General features: G+C 44.2%; 1 protein-coding gene and 3 pseudogenes across 2 annotated transcripts; 2 read left to right on the top strand and 2 right to left on the bottom strand.

Annotated features, from left to right (window-relative positions):
* Nucleotides 1-782: 782 nt before the first annotated feature.
* Nucleotides 783-4,848, top strand: LOC127754243 (disease resistance protein RGA2-like; annotated as a pseudogene).
* Nucleotides 4,849-5,237: 389 nt separating this feature from the next.
* LOC127754245 (splicing factor U2af large subunit B) lies at nt 5,238-10,496 on the bottom strand. 2 transcript variants are annotated; one of them, XM_052279732.1, is made up of 11 exons: nt 10,364-10,496; nt 9,063-9,343; nt 8,771-8,875; nt 8,314-8,393; nt 7,218-7,282; nt 7,067-7,108; nt 6,925-6,984; nt 6,166-6,786; nt 5,916-6,051; nt 5,632-5,699; nt 5,238-5,555 (listed from the first exon to the last, which is right to left on the bottom strand). In XM_052279732.1, exons 1-11 carry the CDS (start codon nt 10,415-10,417, stop codon nt 5,418-5,420), a joined length of 1,650 nt encoding a protein of 549 aa, XP_052135692.1. In that variant the 5' UTR covers nt 10,418-10,496; the 3' UTR covers nt 5,238-5,417. The 2 variants fall into 2 exon arrangements, with proteins under 2 accessions (XP_052135692.1, XP_052135693.1); XM_052279733.1 differs by having other exon boundaries at nt 8,314-8,390.
* Nucleotides 10,497-10,643: 147 nt separating this feature from the next.
* On the bottom strand, nt 10,644-12,856 carry LOC127755880 (B3 domain-containing protein Os02g0764100-like; annotated as a pseudogene).
* A 1,524-nt stretch (nt 12,857-14,380) lies between these two features.
* On the top strand, nt 14,381-19,419 carry LOC127755879 (uncharacterized; annotated as a pseudogene).
* Nucleotides 19,420-19,734: the final 315 nt, after the last annotated feature.

Genomic DNA, 19,734 nt, shown 5'->3' with positions numbered 1-19,734 from the left:
TTCAGATGAAAATAAATATTTTTAGTTTTAATACACCGTAGCGAAGCACGGGCATTTTGCTAGTAAATAAATAGATGCAGACTGCCACGAAAAAACTTGGTACCAATAGACAAATTCAACAGTACTTATTTAGGCTAAATTAATATTCTGTACCTCATGACTATGATTTAATAGTCAATGATTATTATTGATTCCAAAAGGAACGATCTAATGTGACTCCTTAACGAGCTGTTTTTTTTATATATATTTCTCTAATTCGAAACAAGAGCCTGGCTCTTCTTTATTCATTACTACAACATTTTTTTTTTGAACGAATCATTACAACAAATTGAAGAGAGTGGAATCAGGCCAACATTAGTTTGACAACCCAGAGAGGAATCATTGGCCAATTACTGCTGTCACTCTTCGTATTACTGATCCTTGTGTTAATAATAGTCATAATATAGTGTTGTGATTGTCATGTCACATGGACTCACGTGCAGGTTATACTACATCATATCAGACAGCCAGCTGCAAACTCGGGGAAGCTATGTAATGCAATGTACTAACCATATGCATTAGTTCGGAAACAAGTCTGACTTTGTTTTAGTCGGTTAGCCACATGCTATGTGGTCAAGTCATTTTCAGTAATGACACTTGCAGGAAAAAAAATATGATGATTCGCCAGAAATTTCGGGTGAAATTTCTGCTTAATTAAGTTTTGCACGGTACTGAGCTCGCTAGAAGACAGATGCTTTGCAATAGTTTGCTGATAGATAGATAGATAGCTACCAAGACAGTAGTAGAGCTCCATTCTTCTTCCCATTGCTCCTTAGCTTTGTCCCCTTTCTGAAGGAGATCGAAAAGCTTGCATTCCATGGCAAATCCATGGAGGATTGCAGCCATGGGCTCTGCCATAACCGTGCTAGGTTGGTTGCTGTCGCCTATCATCAGCTTGCTCGTGAACAGGTTCATCTCCTACCTCTTCGACGCGTCGCCAAAGATCCAAGAGCTGGAGATTCAGACTGTCCCGAAGCTGGAGCAGATGCTGCGAAAGATAGAGGAAGAGAGGATGCACAGGAAAGCGAAGAAGGAGAGATCAGCCGTGCAAAATCTCGACACGCTGGCGAAGCTGGTCAAGTCTGCCTTGTACGAAGCAGAAGACATCCTCGATCTCATTGGTTATCACCAGATCGAGAAGGATGTCATCGGCGATGACGAGCCACAGGGAAGCAGCAGCAAATGGCATCCGCACATCGACGAAGCCATCCACGCTTGCAAGACGAGCTGGATTGGGAGATGCATAACCACTCTACTGGAGTGGGCACAGAGTTTGTATCGATCGCTACGCAGCAGATCAGCTGCGCTGCTACCGATTTCTTGTAGCAGATGCTGCGGGTCAGCTTCTGACTCCTTGCTGGAGCGGCTTAGTTGCTTGTCCGGGCAATTTGATTTCATCAGATGCTGCCAATCCCTGTTCATCTGGTCAGTCAACTGGTTTGAGGTTGCTCGCTCTTATCGAGATTGGTTTTATGATGCAACTGGCATCACAGCCACAGGTTACCAGGTTGGTTACCACTTCTCTACCCCCTAACACACACACACCCCACCCCAATCTAGCAATGCATCTTCTCTCAATCGAGGGGAATGTTCCTATTTTACATCAACACTAATACACTATGCAAAAGGAGTTACAATGCACGGGCTATGATCTTGGTAAAATTTATGTCGCGCTCCTCAATTTTATTCGGAAATCAATAGTTGCTGGAATGTGTTAAAGGGTCTTAGTGTTTGAGACACCACTAATGTTACTACATCAAATAGTTCAATTTTTGAAGTAACAAGAAAAAATTTCCATGTTCTAAACAGAAGCACTAATTTAGAAGAAAACAACATCTATTATTAATCAGGGGACAACAGTCGTCAGAGAGTAGAACTAGTTCAGTATATATATATTTTTTAAGGAAGTTCAGTATGTAGCTCACATGGTCCTGTTCTTTTGTGCTGAATGGCTAAATTGGTTGAATAGCTCAATGATTAAAGATAATTATTCAAGTGTACATACGAATTGAATTGATACTATAAAGTGGAAATGGATTTAAAAGAGTTTCCTAATAAATTCGTATATAGAAAGTGTTCGCAAAAAATGCACCATTTAGGAGCTTGGAAAGTATGCACATTCCTCCACCATTCCATTCTAATCATTTTTTTTGTTCTTTATTCTTCCAGCTGGAGGATGGTACAGCAGTATATTCTTTCATGCCTGCTATTGCTAGATGGAAATTGAGGAAAAGAATAGAGAAACTAGAAAACACTGTCACAAACGTGGAGAAATCTCCCTATTTAACACAGACAAGCAGTGGTGCCTGGAATGATATTGTCAACATGAACAGGAGAAGCATTACATCGAGTAGTACGCGCAAGGTATTCGGTAGAGACCGGGAGCGCGATATGATAAGAAGTATGCTTCGTGAGGATGATTCTTTACCAAGCTCCAGTAGCAGGAAATGTTATTCTGTAATTTGCATATATGGCATTCCAGGGTCTGGAAAGACTACACTGGCACAGTATGTTTGTGAGTATGAAAAGGAGGATACTTTGACACTGTCATGCTAATTTATGTTTCTAAGACTTACAGGCTGGAAGATATATTTCGTGATATGCTCGAGGAGATCACGCTAAGCCGGCATTCTGAAATTAGTGACTGCAGAGGTTTGGAAGGAAAATTGGTGGAGAATTTGAGAGGCAAACGGTTCTTGTTGGTACTGGATGATCTGTGGGTCAATGATGAGAATCATGAGAAGCTGCTTTCTCCACTCAATGTTGGGAAGTCAGGAAGCAGAATCCTGGTGACAGCCCAGTGTAAAGAGGCAGCTCTAGGCTCTAATAGGCTTATTCCAATATCTGATCTGGAAGAGGAGCAATACTTCTCAATGTTCATGCATTATGCACTTGACAGTACAATTTTCGATGATCGAGAATACATACCGATTGGGAGGAAAATCGCTAAGAAGCTGAACAGATCACCTATTGCAGCAGTGACAGTGGCAGGTCAGCTCTGGAGAAACCCAGATATCAGATTTTGGCAAACAACCGCGAACCTCGATGTGCTGAATAAGACCAAGGGAGCTCTTTGGTGGAGCTATAATCAACTTGTTGTGGATGTCAGGAGATGCTTCCAGTACTGTAGCATCTTCCCCAGAAGGTATGAGCTTGAACGTGACAATCTTGTTCGTATGTGGATAGCGCAAGGATTTGTGAAGGACAATGATGGAAACAATGAGGACGTAGAAGATGTTGGTCAGGACTACTTCCATGACTTGCATTCATGCTCATTCCTTCAGCTCAAAAGGAAAGCACCCTCTGACATTAGCACCGGTGAGTACTTCACAGTTCATGGCATGTTCCATGAATTAGCGAAGACGATCGCGGGAAGCGACTGCATCAAGATCGAGAAAAGCATCACGGAACATCTTCCTAAACACGTTCGACATCTTTGCATCGAGTCATACAGTGAAATATTGTTCCCAGAGAAGATTTTGGAGCTTAAAAACTTGAGAACTCTTATCATGTGCTATTCAGTAGAGGGAATGAACCAAAGATGATTTTGAGCGTGTGCTGAAGAAGCTAACAAAGTTGAGGGTGGTGCACTTGGATTTGAGACATTTGAGCAGGGTGCCACCATGCATCGGTGGACTGAAACATCTTCGTTATCTTGGCATCATGTCACCTCCTCCCCACAGCCTGATTCTGCCGGCTGAATTTTCCAAGCTTTACCATCTTCAGGAGCTCTCTGTCCATCCTAACACTCGCTTGCATTGTCCATCCCAGCTGAAGATCGCCAACCTGATCAACCTGAGGTACATGCTGACATGGTATGGCCTGAACATTCCTGATGTTGGGAAGCTGACATCTCTCCGAGCTCTGTATCACTTCTACGTGAGGAAGGAGAAAGGATACGAGATACAGCAGCTGGAGCACCTGAACAACCTTCGTGGCAAGCTGTTCATCGACTGCATCGAGAATGTTCAGAGCAATTAGGAAGCTGTTCGAGCCAGGCTATCTGACAAGGTATATCTCACTGAGCTGACGCTACGGTGGGGTGGCACTGACGAACGCTGCTCGAAGAAAGCGTTGGAGTCATACTAGAAGCTGTTCTTTCCACCTGTAACAGAGATCAAGCAACATCAACCTCCAGAACTTCAGGAGGAGGTTCTTGAGGGGCTCCGTCCACCGTCGGGGATTACAGTACTTTGCATCAGGGATTACGGTGGTGTGATATACCCAAGCTGGTTGACAGGAGACGGTTGCGACAAGGAACAGGAACAAGATCGCCCGGCATTGCAGAATCTTATGTTCTGGAGTTGCAAGGGATCGAGTGATCCCCCAAAGATTGGTGAATTCTTCACCTGCCTGCATACACTGTCAGTTACAGACTGCAGCTGGAATTATTTGCCTGTCAAATTGTGCCGCCTGAAAACACTCAGGGAATTGATCGTCCAGGAGTGTCCCAACATGATGACACTGCCCAAGCTTCCCCAATCGCTCAAGAGCATTGTAATCTCTGGTTGCCTCCCTTCTCTTGCGGACACCTGTCTGACCCCTGGACATCCAAATTGGCGAAGGATTAAGCATATCGATCAGCAAATAATCCGTTGATTAATCATCTTGATATACTGCATACGGCACAGCATTTGTGGCGACGTCCAGATTAGCTAAACATAGCATCCACTGCATGTAATTGTAAGCTATCATTCTGTTTCAAGTTCCATCTGTACCTGTATTTATTATTGTTGTTGTTTTAAAACCATTGGTGCAAATAGTTTTGCACGTCTAGCATGTACCGCACGGGTGTGCAGATGAATCATCCATGCCATTGCCCTCATTTCTCCTGTTAATTTACTACTATCATGAACAATCACGCGTTTGAATAAGAATTACTAGATCATAGGGGCCTACCTACATGTAATTTGCCAGAAAACCTGCGTCCAAATCTTGCAAATTTTAGACCATTAGATCACAATCCAACTGCTCAGATCACATCCAAACCTCCATAATCCTCTTCCTATCGTTCTTCGCCCGCATCCTTTAATTTCCTTTCCACTTGCGTTCTTCGCTCGCGTCTACGCCAGAGGGACAGACTGATGAGGTGTCCTCGCCCCCACCATTCTCCTTCGTCTCCGGTGACAAGAGCTACCGCCTAACAGAGTTAACAAATAATCCAGGTCTATCAGGATAAACGGACAAGAATCAGATCATACTCCAAGCCCTTCAGTTAACTTTAGGAAATCCATCACATCTTTTAATATTAATTAATCGGTCGCTCTGCATAAATCCAAGCTATTGGAAGGTTCAACTTAAAGAGAAATTGTTGTTACAATTTAGCAAACTGGCGCAAAAGAAAAACAAAAGACTAGTGTTTTACATAGCGGGATAATCTACGCGTCATATTCCGCATTAGCAAACTTGTTCTCAGGGTAGAACACTGCAACAACTGGATTTCCACCGAACTTCCTTCCATGCATTGCCGTCTTTGCTTTGGTGGCGCCGTCCACATCTGCATACTCCAAGAAAACCTGGATGGAAAGGTCGTACATTAGAAAGATTACAGACGCTCTTCAATGTTTGTGCGATGCAATACACAAGACTTACCTTTCCAACTCCAGCAACTGGTAATCCACTAGGATCAGGGCGAGGGATGACAACCTTAATCAGATTACCTAAGGAAGGTACATGTGAGTAAACAAAAGGGAGAAAACACCTAGGAAGACCAACTAAATAAACAAAAAGTATCAATCAAGGCAAAAGGAATCCGAAAACATGCATAAACTCTCAACGCAAGAAGATACATATGGGGTTTTAGCCCAGCAGATGATCAAACTAAACCGGAGTTTAGAGGCAAGGGAGGAAATTGCGGGTGAGAAGTTGGAAATTACCATATTTGCCTGCTTCCAATCTCATGTCCTCCATAATGTCTTCATACTCCTCGTCATCTTTTAATTCATCAGCCGAAACCACCTGGGTCAGGCATACAACCTTTGTAGGGAGTGCTCCAACTTGATATACAAGTTTCTGTTAAGAAGCACATCAGAGTCAAAATGCAAGAATCACAATACAGCTACAAAATAGTTGGCATAAGAAAGTAAAATTATCTGATACTGGATGAAAAATAGTTGAGACCTACACCTGTAATTGCACTTGTTGCTGTGCCTGCAACAGGATACTTTCCTGTTCTGGTCTAGGCTGAGCCGCTCCCTGGTTTGCCCTTCTAACAGTTAGGGTTTTGTCTCCCATCTTGATGCCATTCAGAGCAGCACAGGCTATGTCAGTGACATTGAGATCTTGGTAGACACAGAATGCATAGCCCTTTGAGTTACCAGTTTCCCTATCCTTCACAAGGTCAAATCCTCGAAGAGGCCCAAAGGATTCAAGCAACTCCCGGACTTGAGCCTCAGTGAAGTAATATGGAAGGCCACCCACGAAAATACGATCTGGGCCTTCTAGCCCTCCAGCTGAACCAGGTGTTAAGCCAACTGCAGCAAGATTCAGATTGGGGCTTGGCTGGCTGGGGCCCAAGGCAGCTGCCAGAGAAGGGTTATAGTCTGTTGGTCTCCTAACCTTCACTGGAGCCCCTTCAAACAAAATGCCATCCAGTGCCATTGCATTGCTTGCTTCCTCCACAGACCTCATTTCCACAAAAGCAAATTTCTTGTCATGGTTTATGTAGACATTAAGAACAGCGTCACCTGGACCAGCAGTATTTCCTCCAATAGCAGCCATGACTTGATTAAAGTATATTGCAACTGACTGCAGTAAAGGACACTAATGTAACAATTCCACAGTAATATGTTGCATGCGGGTACACACTCGTGCACTCCCATACGGCTTTTGGTTTGGGTATGGGAAATGGGCAGTAAGAAAGAATGAGTGATTAAATACACAGACCTGTTCATTAGCAGTTGGAGGAAGTCCACCAACATAAACACGTCTCGCGTGTCGAGTAGCCTGAGAGAAAAAGGTGTTAACACATTATTTTGTTGACATCCTTATCAATAATAGATGCAGTAGATGTCACAACAACTCATACCTGTTGCGTCATTGCTTGCGGCTGGATAACAAGGGGATTGAACTGCTTCAAACAAAATTTATTATTACAGGCAAATAAAAATTATTTACAAACATAAATAAAAAAATGATTCTTTTGGCACTTATAATACATTAAAATACTGACAGGTTACCTGTCCAACACCCATCGGGAGCATGTTTGGAAACATTCCAGGAATAGCAGTGCCCGGAAACTGACCTGCAATTTATCAATAAATTTCTAGTACAGAGCATAAACAATTAGCAAGGAAAAAAATTCCACCATTAGAACTGACTAGTTCTCACCATCAGTCTGGGTCTAAAATAGATCTAGCTGTTCAATATCCAAGCCTAAGAATGAACAAAATATGTGCAAGGACAAATATAATAGACATAATGCTAGCAACCAGTAATACTTGCTAGTTGAAGACGAATAAGATGGTATCAAACCAGAGCACTGATTCCTCCTTGTACATTAAAGCTACAGTAGGCAGCTCATTCCATTGGCAGCAGTGGGGGCAAGTAACCCAAGATTGCCTTCTTACCATACACATACACAAAACAGACAAACAACAAAAGAACACAAGCAAAAAAGTTTTGCTCAGTTTCCAGTTACCAAGTAATAATAAAATGGAAACTTACAAGTTATTCACTTATTCATATTAGTAACTATCACATGAAGTGCATCTGCAGCAGATAGGTGCCTGAGGGGTGCTTACGGAGCCCACTGGTTGGTATTCTTTTTTATCCTTTAATAAAAGCACCAATGTCTCTCCAAATGCATCATGTAGACTACTATAAAATAACAATTTGCTTGTTCTCCTGTCCTCTTACTATTATGTGTAGAATGCTCAAGGCCGATCATACTAAGCAAATATTAACTGTATTGGAGTTCTACTAGGTATAACATCCAGACATGTCCACCAATTTACTAGGTATAACACCAAGCATCATCCTGCTACGGCAATAATCGACCTTAATGGACTAGTAATTCACCGGTAGTTTATGGCAACGGCAATAAGATAGTGTGGCATTATACAGTGATAAGGATGAAGAATTATAGCGGCAGAAGATATAATTCATTCTAAAAAAAATACTCATGTACATCAATCATCCAACCCAGCAAAATTATTTTTCTTAACTCCATTGTTCAAATGTCCCATTAAAATTATTATTCAGAAAAAGTGCCACAAATTGACGAGGAAAAGAAAAATGAAATTGAGCCGTTTAACTTAGTTGATGAGAGCATACTTGGGGTTGGAATAGCAGGAAATTGTGGAACCACAGCTTGAGCTGGAGGCGCCATATCAAATCCACTAACTCGCTTGCTGCTTTAGAAAAATAGTTTAGTAGATATTAGTGGTTAGTGATAAAATAAAACTTAAAAAGTAAAGCTGAATAACACATAAAATTAGCATATTTAACAAGTTATAAACCGGTCATATATGAGAACCAGATTAAGAAGACTAAGCCAGTAAACCATACTGCCATACATATTCAAATACGAATTGTACATGTCTGAATTCGATAATACACAAAGAAAATATCAGGAAAATAATCCATGCAGAGAAAGCATATATAAAGTATGTCCAAAATTGCTACTATATGGAATAAACAATTTAACTAACCATGACGAAAAACATAGTATGTGCACGGCAGCTAAAGAAGATGCAAATGGAAGACTATGCAAGGAGCTTCCTTTACATACCTTTTTGAACGAGAGCGAGACCTAGATCTGCGATCCCTGCCCCTAGAATGAGAGCGTGAGCGAGACCGATGCCTGCGACGCCCATCCCGTTCATGGTCTCTTCTCCTGTATTAAATATAAACCACAAGATTGGTGTGGGAATTTGACTAATCATGTAGGCATGTATAAGACAGTTGAATAGCCCTAAATCTAAAAGCATTTAACACATTTGATAAAATGCATTCATTGCAAGGATGCATGGTTTGTAAGAAATAAGGTGCATATAAAACAGAACTCCCTTAACAAAGAATACCTTTCAGAATCACGGCTTCTGTGGCGATCATGATCATCAGAGCGATCTCTGTGTTCTCTTCTTTCACGGTGATGCCTATGGTGGCGATCCCGATCCTTGTCCCTGTCCCTATCCCTGTCCCTTTCTTTGTCTCTGTCTTTTTCCTTGTCCTTGTCCCGATCTCGGTCTCTTCCTCGATCTCTGTCACGGTCCCTGTGACGTTCCCTGTCCTTGTCTTTTTCTCTTTCTCTATCTTTATCTCTTGGTTTTGATAACCCGTCTTCACGTGAATGCGTATCGCCCTGGACATTCACATTACACAGAGACACAATAAATATATATAGTTCTTGGCGGAAGCAAAAAATAGGTAAACATGGAAGAATTGCGACATGCTCCCAATAAATGCACAATATGAGCAATCAAACGAAGAAATACCTTTCATTTATCAAGCAACTTTGATGGTTACATTAAATGGTTGTATAATTAGGAAATCTAGATGTACATTTATAGAACATACCAAAAGTTGCACGTGCCTATTCAATTAGTTTCAGAGAAAGCGAAGTGTGACGGTAACTATTTATATGTTAAAATTTTCTGATTCTGAGTGCAGATGGTTATTTGACAGGAAAACATTCAGAGTAATTAAAAAAAAAGGGCCAACAAAAAGACTCATTACTTTCCCGCTTTCGTCGATCAGCCAAACCCTCTTTTCCATAATAAACTACATAATGCTCATCACTCTCAACACCCAATTTGACCAAACAAGCTAATGAACAGCCAGAAACAGAAGTCCTTGGCGTGGCGTAACGGATCAATACTGCCGGCCCCACTCAAACCACATTATCCCCCAAAGCAAGCATATCCAAAAACCCTCCTTGTATGCACCAATCCCACAACTCCATCTCATACCTACCGACCATATCTTCGGCAAACGAATCTACTGCATGACGCCAAGGCAACCCAAGGAGGCAGTAAAATTTGACACCAAGGAGCAGCAGCACACCAACATGAGAACAACCAAATACGCAAAAACTCCTGCCCCACGGGAGGCCGTCGGCTCCCCCCCGATTCAGTCCGCCGAATCTGCATCGAGCGAACCCCACCCCTAAAGCCCCACGCCAGCGGAACAACCCCCTCGGAGAACACTAGTAAGCCCTAGGAGAAGCCACGCCCTAGGGGCCTTCACGAGCGACAGCCCTAGCTACGCACAGATCGATCGAGAGCCATCGGAGGGCTTCACGGCCCCCCAAGGCTCGGCGCCTAGATGGGAACTCCCCCTCACAGGACAGACAGACAAGGGAAGAGGGAGCAGAGGGGATCACCTCGGGGCGTCCGCCGTCGACGAGATCGGCGGCGGCGGCGTGGTCGTCCGCCATGGCGCTTTGGGTTGGCTGCGGCGTGGAGGTGGAGGAGGGCTCGTGGGGTTTCTCTTCTCTTGGGGGCTCGCGACCTCTCCTTGTACGGAGGGTGCTCTCTCTCGAAGCCGCTTCTTTAGATGGGCCGGCCGGGCCCGGCCCATCTATACGTACGGGGATGTACTTCTTCACGGGAAAAAGTCCACTTACACTCCCTTAATTGTTCACCGAATCTAATTTGTGACCCTTAACTGCAAAACCGGGTAGGACGACTTCCTGAATTACTGAAACCAGTGCAATTTGACTCCTCGAGTGGTTTTGGAGGGCGGTTTTACTGACATGGCGGTGCTAACCCGCTTTTCATTCCACGTGACGCTTACGTGGCATTAGAATTAAAAAAAATACCTGCGGGATCCATCTATCATTCACACATAAAATAAATTGTGGGACCCACCTTTATCCTTCCCGTTTTCCTCCTCCCTCTCTCTCTCTTTTCTCTCCCTCTTTTCTCTTCCCCGTTCGGACGCATCGGTGGCGGCGGCGGCCGGGGGCCGGAGTGGCAATGGTGGCCGCGCCACCGCCTGCCCCGTCTCCAAGCCGGCCTGCCATCGTGCAAGCTCTGTACACCGCCTTCCACCGGAGGTTCAGCAGCGGCGCTGGCGCCACCACCAGCGATGGCGGGCCGGCTTGGAGACGGGGCACGATCGATCGATCGTTTGCATGGCAAACTTCTATGCAAAAGGAAAAAAAATGAAGATAGAACAGCTCTAAATCGAAGATGAAACAACAACAGACGATGAACAACAAAAAGATGGAAGATTTATGATGTATATATGAATTGATTTGATGCTATAACAGCAGGGCACCAATGGTCCGTTTGGTTGGAAGGAGTTTTTAGGAGGGATTGAGAGTTTAGAGAGATGAGACTATTAAATGTTTTGTTTGGTTGGGAGACATGGGAATTTTGGTGGAATGGAGATGGGGAATTGAGGAAGGAACTCCCTCCTTTTCAGTACCTGGGTAGGGGCAGGTAATTGGGAGAGAATTCCTCCTTTACTTTGTCTAAGCAAATCTCAGCCATCCGTTTTTTTTATTAATGATCTAATCTCCAACTAAACTCTCTATCAATTTCCATCATCTCTACCAAACAAGATATTGGGATTAAAAATCAAATTCCCATCTTAATCTCATCATCAATTCCCTCGCGTAAACTCCCAATCCCCTTCCCTCGAGTTAACAAACAAGCCGCAAGGGCAAGAGTACGCTGATGAACCACGCATTGCCTCTTCATCAAGAACGCCTCTTGCCCCATTTCCACCGCCCTCTCCCGCTTCCGGCAATCGCCACCGCCGGCAGCGATGTCCATGCCGAACAGCCTCACGACGCGTGCTGCTTCGCCGCTTGTAATTGGCTTCTCGTCGCCGGTGGCCGCCTCCGTGTTGTTCTTCTTGCAGTCGATGAAGAGCAGCTTGTCAGGGCCATACGCCAAGCGGGAGAAGGCTATGGTGTCGCTGGCGCGGAGGCCCTTCTCCCTCACGAATCGGCTCCATCCCTTGGTCAGCACGTAACTCTGGCTGTTGTTCCAGTACGAGTACCGGAACCTCCACACCTTTCCCTCGCCGTCCTCGAAGTTGAGGAGCACGCCCTTGCAGAGTTGCAGGTGGCCGCGACGGCGGTGGCGGAGGCGTCGGAGCTCGTCCGCCGCAGCGGGAAGTGCTTCTCCGCGTGCTGCTTGGGCACCACCAGGCGGTTGAGCTTGCCGACGTCGCTTGGCGTCACGGCCTTCTCGAACAGTGGCTCCCGCGCCCACGACGGCGTGGGCTGCACGCGGGCGCCCATGCCGCGCCCCCGGCGGAGCCCCTGGCAGAGCTTGCACGATGGCTTGCCAGCTTGGAGACGGGGCAAGCGGTGGCGCGGTCGCCGTCGCCACTCCGGCCCCTGGCCGCTGCAGCCGCCGAGGCGTCCGAACGGGGAAGAGAAAAGGGGGAGAGAAGAGAGAGAAGGGAGAGAGGGAGGATGAAGAAGGGAAGGATAAAGGATGACATATGGGCCCCACATGTCAGTGGGTCCTACTATATATTTTATGTGTGAATGACAGATGGATCTCACAGATATTTTTTTAATTCTAATGCCACATAAGCGCCACGTGGAATGAAGACCGGGTTAGCAATGCCATGTCAGCGCCACGTCAGCAAAACCGCCCTCCAAAACCGCTCGAGGAGTCAAATTGCACTGGTTTCAGTAATTAAGGGAGTCGTCCTACCCGGTTTTGTAGTTAAGGGTCACGAATTAGATTCGGTGAACAATTAAGGGAGTCTAAGTGGACTTTTTCCTTCTTCACGTGGTCCTACTACCCCTCAGCCCATCTATACGTATGGGCCGGAATTCGTCCACTACATTAAATGCATTTCCGGTGGAAAGGTTGGTTTGAACTTTGAAGGCCCTTAGTTTGGCATACATTGTGTTATGTTTAAATCATACAGTATTAGTGTTCCATAAAAAAAATGTTCCCTTGATGAATTACATACCAATGAAACTGAAAGTTCATTTTAAATTGTATCATTATTACATAACAATAAATTATGAAAGTTGTTACTTTAGATAAATTTATATATTTTGACTAAAACGTCATAACATATCTACATTGATAGTTTAATTTCAAGTACTCTAGTTTTATAAAAAAAAAATACTCCAACTACTTAAAGAGGTAGTTGCCCTCTTAACCGAATAAAAACCTATACCTCACAACTACTTAAAGAGGGAGTTGTTTTCTTCTATCAATCCATCCTCCATTTCTACTTAAACATATCTTACCTCTCATAAAAAAACATCCATCCTAAAAAACCAATTTCTAATTAAAAAAAGCCCAGTCACTTTATAAAAACCGATGCTCTACTCGGTCCAATTTTTTCTACTAAACTGGATAAAAAACCGTTGCAATGCAGGGGCCATAACTAGCTAGAAAGCTAACGCGTGATCGATCACGCGCGGCTATCAGCCCAGTTTACACATATATACCCAAAGTATAGGTTAAAAGTTTATATACTCGCTTCAAATTCGAATTTGAATTTGGATTCAAATATATTTTTATATAGAATATTTCTATACATAAAGTCTATATATTTATAATTTATAAGTGTAAAGTTTATTCACATGAATATGTTTTCAAGTGTATTAGATTTCTTTTATATTTTTTAAATGGTTTGAAATTTCATAGTGTGGTAGGAAGGGGATAAAAGGGGAGACGTGTGCGTGTTAGGGGAGGGATGGGGGTGCTGATCGCCCAAGGCGATCAGCCCGCCCATTAGGCTAGCCCTATAACTAGTGTATACAAAATTACACACTCTTTATTTACGTTGTACTCATAAGAAAGGGAAAAACACACGATTTGTGCAATGAACTGGTGCATAATTCGTGTAAAAACGTCCATAATTAGACCGTGTTCTTCCCCTAGTTTTCCTAACTCACCTCTTTCGTTTTCCACACACACGCTTTTCAAACTGGTAAACGGTGTATATTTTTTTAAAAAATTTCTATACGAAAGTTGTTTTAAAAAAACATATTAATCATTTTTTTTAAAAAATAGTTAATACTTAATTAATCATGCAATAATACGTGCTTCGTTTTGTGTGCCGAGAGATCGCGGCCTTAATCAGCAGCTCAAAACAAAGCATGTGCGCGACACACATGAGGAATAGAAACCTGGCGTGCGTGCAAGGGTCACTGTGCACGAGACTAGTACTACCGAATGAATGTCACTTGCATGACACTACCGAATGAAATGCAAAGGGCATAAAAATGACAAGGGAATAAAGCCTAAAATATGACTAGACGATCAAGTAATACATATATGCCATGATTGTGACACACGCTCGATCGATCGATCAGCACTCTATATAAATGCATGCATAGAGCCATGCCATCGTGTGTATTATTGCTCAAAGATTCACCTCGATCGATCACCCGATCAACAGTAGCAGATCAATGGCGGCGCCGGCGGTGGCCGGTGGAAGTAGCCAGCAAAACCTCACTTCTTCCAGCGGCAGCAGCGACGACAAGCAGCCGTCGTCGTCGTCGCCAATGGAGTGCCAGCTGAAGAAGTACCTGGTGCTGCTGGCCACCCTGGTGGCGACGGTGACCTACGCGGCGGGGCTGAACCCGCCGGGCGGCTCGTGGCTGGAGGACAGCGGCGGCGGCGGCCGGTGGCAGCTGGCCGGCGACGCCATCCTACAGGACACCAACTACTGGCGCTACATCGTCTTCTACTAGTTCAACGCCATCTCCTTCGCGGCGTCGCTGGTGGTCAGCCTCCTCTTCCTCCTCCTGCACAAGGGCCGGCCACCACCAGCACCAGGGGACCAAGCTGCTCACGCTCACCCGGGCGGTGATGGTGGTCGACCTGCTCGCCCTCATGGGCGCCTACGCCGCCGGGACCAGCCATGACAAGTTCACCACCATCGGCGCCGCCGCGCTCGTCTCCGCCACCGCCGCCTATGTCATCGTCTTCATCGTCCCAACCCTCACGGCGAAAACGACACCGCCGCCGCCGTCGGGATCCTGATGTTGATCGCCATCTTCGTGGCGACCGACGCCTATGTAGCTGGGCTCAACCCACCCGGCGGCTTCTGGCGGAGCACCGAGGCCGCCGGCGACCCGGTGCTGCCGGGCCTCCATCCAATCCGGTACAAGTTCTTCTTCTTCTCCAACGCCATCTCCTTCATCGCGTCCCTGCTCGCCATCACGTTCAACGTGTACTACGAGAAGCTTGACCTCAAGCGCATCAAGTTCCCGCTGTACGGGCTCACCGTCACGGCGATCTTGGGACTCGGCGGCGCCTACGCCGCCGGGAGCTGCAGGGACAGCAGGCACACCGGCTATGTTCTTGGCCTGATTGTCCCGGTTCTTGTCTGCATCTTTCTCCAGTGGTTTCTTGTAGGATCTAATGCCATCAGTCTCCCTTTTGGTACCAGGTACGCAGTATTCATCTTCATCATGCATTTCTAATGCCATGCCTAGCCTTTTTTTAATTTTTTTTATCTTTTCTTGTTACTTTTTTTAAAAAAAAGTCACAACCGCGCGCTCCCCACCTGAATTGCATTCAAATAATTTAACAAAAGTCTGAAAGCAAAACTTCTTTGTCCTTAATAAAAATCATTATGGTATGATTAGATTCATATTTCGAAACATTTTCCAATGATGTCAATTTCATGATCATGAGCAATATAATATAAAATACAATGGTCAAAGTGTAGGATATATAAAACCACATTAGGTCAAAAACATACATACCCTACATTTTTCCTTGCTTCATGTAGTACATTTATATGCAGGAGAGAGTCCAAATATCACCCTAAACTTTGATTGAAACACCAGGAGAGAAATCACCTTTAATATCAGTTGAAAACCGCCATTAATCCCGATTATAGCAACCGTGACAAAAAATCGAGACTAAAGATCTCGATCTGAACCGGTACTAAAGATGTATACCCATTAATTCCAGTTAGCAACCGTGACAAAAAAAATCAAGACTAAAGAACCGGTACTAACGATGCATACCAAGTCAAAAAAAAATATGTGCGATGTGGGAATCAAACTCAAGATATCTCACCTCAGCCCTCACGCGTGTTACGATCCCACCTACCTTACACATTTGACTTGAATAGAGATGATTTCCTTTTGAACTAACTCAGGAGGCATCTTTAGTAAAAATATCTTGAATATGGGTTGGTGTTACCTACTAGTACTAAAAATACATCTTTAGTACCGGTTGATAATATCAACGGGACTAAAGATCATCTCGATTGGTGCTAACACCGGTACTACAGATGTATTTTTAATACCGGTTGATAACACCAACCGGTACTAAAAATGTTTCTAGGGACTTGGGCTTTTAGAACCGGTACTAAAGAGATTTAGTATCGCTTCTTAATCCATCCGAGGTATTTGTATGTTTGGGGCATTGGATAAAAGATGAGTTCTCTAGTAGTAAAAGTCTATCTAGCACCCTGAACTTCGAAAACGGATATACAACTCTCTGAACTTTATAGTACTATTTATATAACCCGATAAGATGGTTTTAATCTAATTTGTATATAAGTTGAATGAGTTTGATCACGTGACATATACATTAGATATACATGCTAAGATCTTCACTTAAATATCCCTTCTTTAATTTGTACCCTTTATTCAATCTCACTTACAAAATGAGTATCAACATAATAATAATATGGCACCACTATATAATATAAATTGATGTCCTACTAACTAATCATATTTAAATATGTATATTAGTTATTCAAAACCACTCGTTTAAGCCTTCAAATATGCAAAAACACCATCCAAAACCACCTTAGAGAGTAATATACATGGTATTACAAAGTTTAGGAGAATGGGTGTTTGATTTTAAAGTTCAAGGTGCTAGACGGATTTCCATCCAAAGTTTAGGGGGGTATTTGAACTTTTTCCTTATGTAAAGATATATGGAAAACGATCATAGATTTATATTGTGTACTGTAGGAAATGATTTTACTTAGAAATATTTGAAAACTGTAAAACTATAATAAACGAGCACATGCTCACTGAGAACCATTGATAGGTAAAGAAACTGGTACGGTAAAAGAAAAAAAAGGTCCATGGACTCAATGGTGTCTTGCTCCCAAAAGTATGTAGACATGAGCCTTACAAAATGAGCCTATCACTAGAACTATTTCACTATTAACATCTATACTTTATTGTACCAGTTTTGCTTGAACATGATCATAGATCCACAAAGCACATGCTCATCGAGAACCATTGATCTGGCGACATGTTTGTTCTCCCTTCGAAAGGCTGATAGCAACCGAGCACGCATAGCGTTAGTCTTGTCCTCGAGTCTATGGGTTGGAGTCGCCAACTTGCAGCGGAGTGCTTTTTTTTTCCTGATCATAGTCTCTTAGGGCTATAATATTATAATTTTTTCCTGCTAGTCCATGCCACTGCACCCAATGACCTTGCTTCCAATCCGGACTGCACATCAGCTCAATCTCTTCACACCTTGATGTGTTCATAATGCCCAACTACTTGTGCTCCACATCATTAAAATGCTATCAGTCGCCTGCCAATTTTATTCCCTTGTTTTTAGCCTCGACCCGGGCATGAGGAAATTCTAGCTTGCTCCACCGCTGCTTATCATCATTGAAAAAAAATATTTCTATTCATGCTTTCTACTTCCATGAAGATAGCTCTACGATCATCCATGCTGCTGGCATGGGCATAGAAAGGACCAGTACTAGGGGGGCTGTAGCATTTCTAATAGTTTGAGTACATATCAATTAAGAGGAAGGAAAAGACCTTCGTGCCCCTCAATCAAGACCTAGGGAGATGTAGTGATTACTGATTGGAGCCATTTAAGGCCACATATTGGGCTAACCGAACAAAAATTAATTTGTTTCACATTGTTAACTATCATTTCAATCATGATGACATGGGGGACGGGGGGGGGATTGATTCGGTGAGAATTTCTTGCATTTTTGTACACATTTTTTGAGTGCTAGAAATTCTTAATTCCACATCATCAATTTCGAGTACCAAAAGAATTATTCTAGACTGCAATTGAACTATCTATTTAATTGTACAGGGGAAGTAAACAATACAACAATGATCTAGATAAGCCTTGTGAATTAATTCAGCTCCTTGCCATTCTTGCGGCGATCGTTGCTTACCAAGCAGGAATAGATCCACCTGGAGGCGTCTGGGCAGACAATGGGGCTAGCCACAGTGTAGGAGACCCAATACTCCTGACAACGCACCCTAGGCGGTACAAGGTCTTCTTCTATTTTAACTCGGTGGCTTTTGTGGCATCCCTAGTCATCATGGTGATGTTGCAGAATGAATTTCTAGTTAGAAGCCATGTACTGGAGGCAGCCATGATACTTGATTTGTTTTGCCTCATAGGCGCGTACGCTGTCGGAAGTTGCAGGGACACAAGCACTTCCATTTACACAGTTGCCTTGGCTGGTGGTGTCCTTATCTATGTGGTGATTCACATTCTCTTCTCCACACTAGAAAAGAAGTCGGACAAGCAGGGTGAGGAAGACAAGATAAAGGAGCATCAGTTGGAGAAGAAGCGTGAGTTGTTGCTGCTTGTTGCAATCTTGGCTGCAACACTCACTTACCAAGCCGGCTTGACCCCACCGGGTGGCTTCTGGGAAAATGATGAGTTTGGGCACCGCGCAGGCTTCCCTGTCCTACTAGACAAGTTCCCTATCCGTTACAAGGCATTTTTTTATTGCAATGCAGCAAGCTTCATGGCATCCGTGGCTCTCATCGTTCTCCTTCTCAACCGAAATCTGTACGGGCCGGGCATAAAGTGCTATGCGCTCTTTGTCTGCATGGTAGCGGGCATGTTCGGCCTCATCGGTGCCTATGCTACTGGAAGTTCGATGCATCTGCGAACCTCCATCGTTGTCTTAATATTGGTTACGGTAGTTTTTGCAGCTGTAGTCTATGTGGCAATCATCGGTCGTGGACAACGTGCAAACATAAATCAACATCAGTCAAAACAAACACAAAATCAACAAACCAACAAGGAACATGGCATGATGGACACACCAAGACAAACACAAGATCAACAGGAAGCTGACATGAAAAAGAAAGCCGACATGATGGCCAAGTACTTAATGCTAGCAGGAATATTTGCTGCGAGTGTGGCCTACCTCACGGGCCTAAAACCACCTGGTGGCCTGTGGAGGGATGAAGGTAATGGGCACTCTGCTGGCAACCCGGTCCTCTACGACATCGACAAGCGTCGGTACAATGCTTTTTTCTATAGCAACTCCACTTCCTTCATGGCATCTATCACTGTCATTGTTTTGCTGCTTCGAAGGATGACCAAGGGCGATGAACATAAATTGCCTCTTTGGCCAATGCACACAGCCATGTTGCTGGACATGCTTGCCCTCCTGGGAGCCTACGCGGCAGGCAGTACTCGGAATTGGTGCACATTCAAGGATGGCATCCTGCTTCTCTGTCACGCGCCGAACTAGCTCCGAGCGGAACTAGCCCGTGACGCTCCAAATTAACCTGTTAATCGATACCAGTCCCAGGAAACAGTGCTGGTATCACAGGAAGATAGAATATCACAGCAACAGAGGTCTCTTTATTATAGAGTAGGAGTACAGTCATGTTGGGCTGCGGACAGATCCCGAGCTCACAACTGCATTACAAAAGGGACGCGGAAGCCAAGACTTGACCAAACATCACAGGCGCGACTTGGGAACTAGGCCGAAACCCTAAAACTCATCGCAGCCGGCTTGCTCCTGGAAGAACTCCTCGTCAGCGGGATCCGCTTCGTCTTCTTC

This window comes from Oryza glaberrima, chromosome 11 (genome assembly GCF_000147395.1).
Source record: "Oryza glaberrima chromosome 11, OglaRS2, whole genome shotgun sequence".
NCBI classification, from domain to species: domain Eukaryota; kingdom Viridiplantae; phylum Streptophyta; class Magnoliopsida; order Poales; family Poaceae; genus Oryza; species Oryza glaberrima.
The sequence above is the reverse complement of the archived record's forward strand: the minus strand, read 5'-3'. Positions and strand labels throughout refer to the sequence as shown.

Excerpts from the sequence above, each read along its gene's own strand:
- LOC127754245 (XM_052279732.1), bottom strand. The coding sequence starts at position 10,417 with ATGGCGGACGACCACGCCGCCGCCGCCGATCTCGTCGACGGCGGACGC. Across the intron at positions 9,344-10,363 it reads TCGACGGCGGACGCCCCGAG|GGCGATACGCATTCACGTGA; the intron begins GTGATCCCCTCT and ends GTGAATGTCCAG. Across the intron at positions 8,394-8,770 it reads TCTCGCTCTCGTTCAAAAAG|CAGCAAGCGAGTTAGTGGAT; the intron begins GTATGTAAAGGA and ends ATTTTTCTAAAG.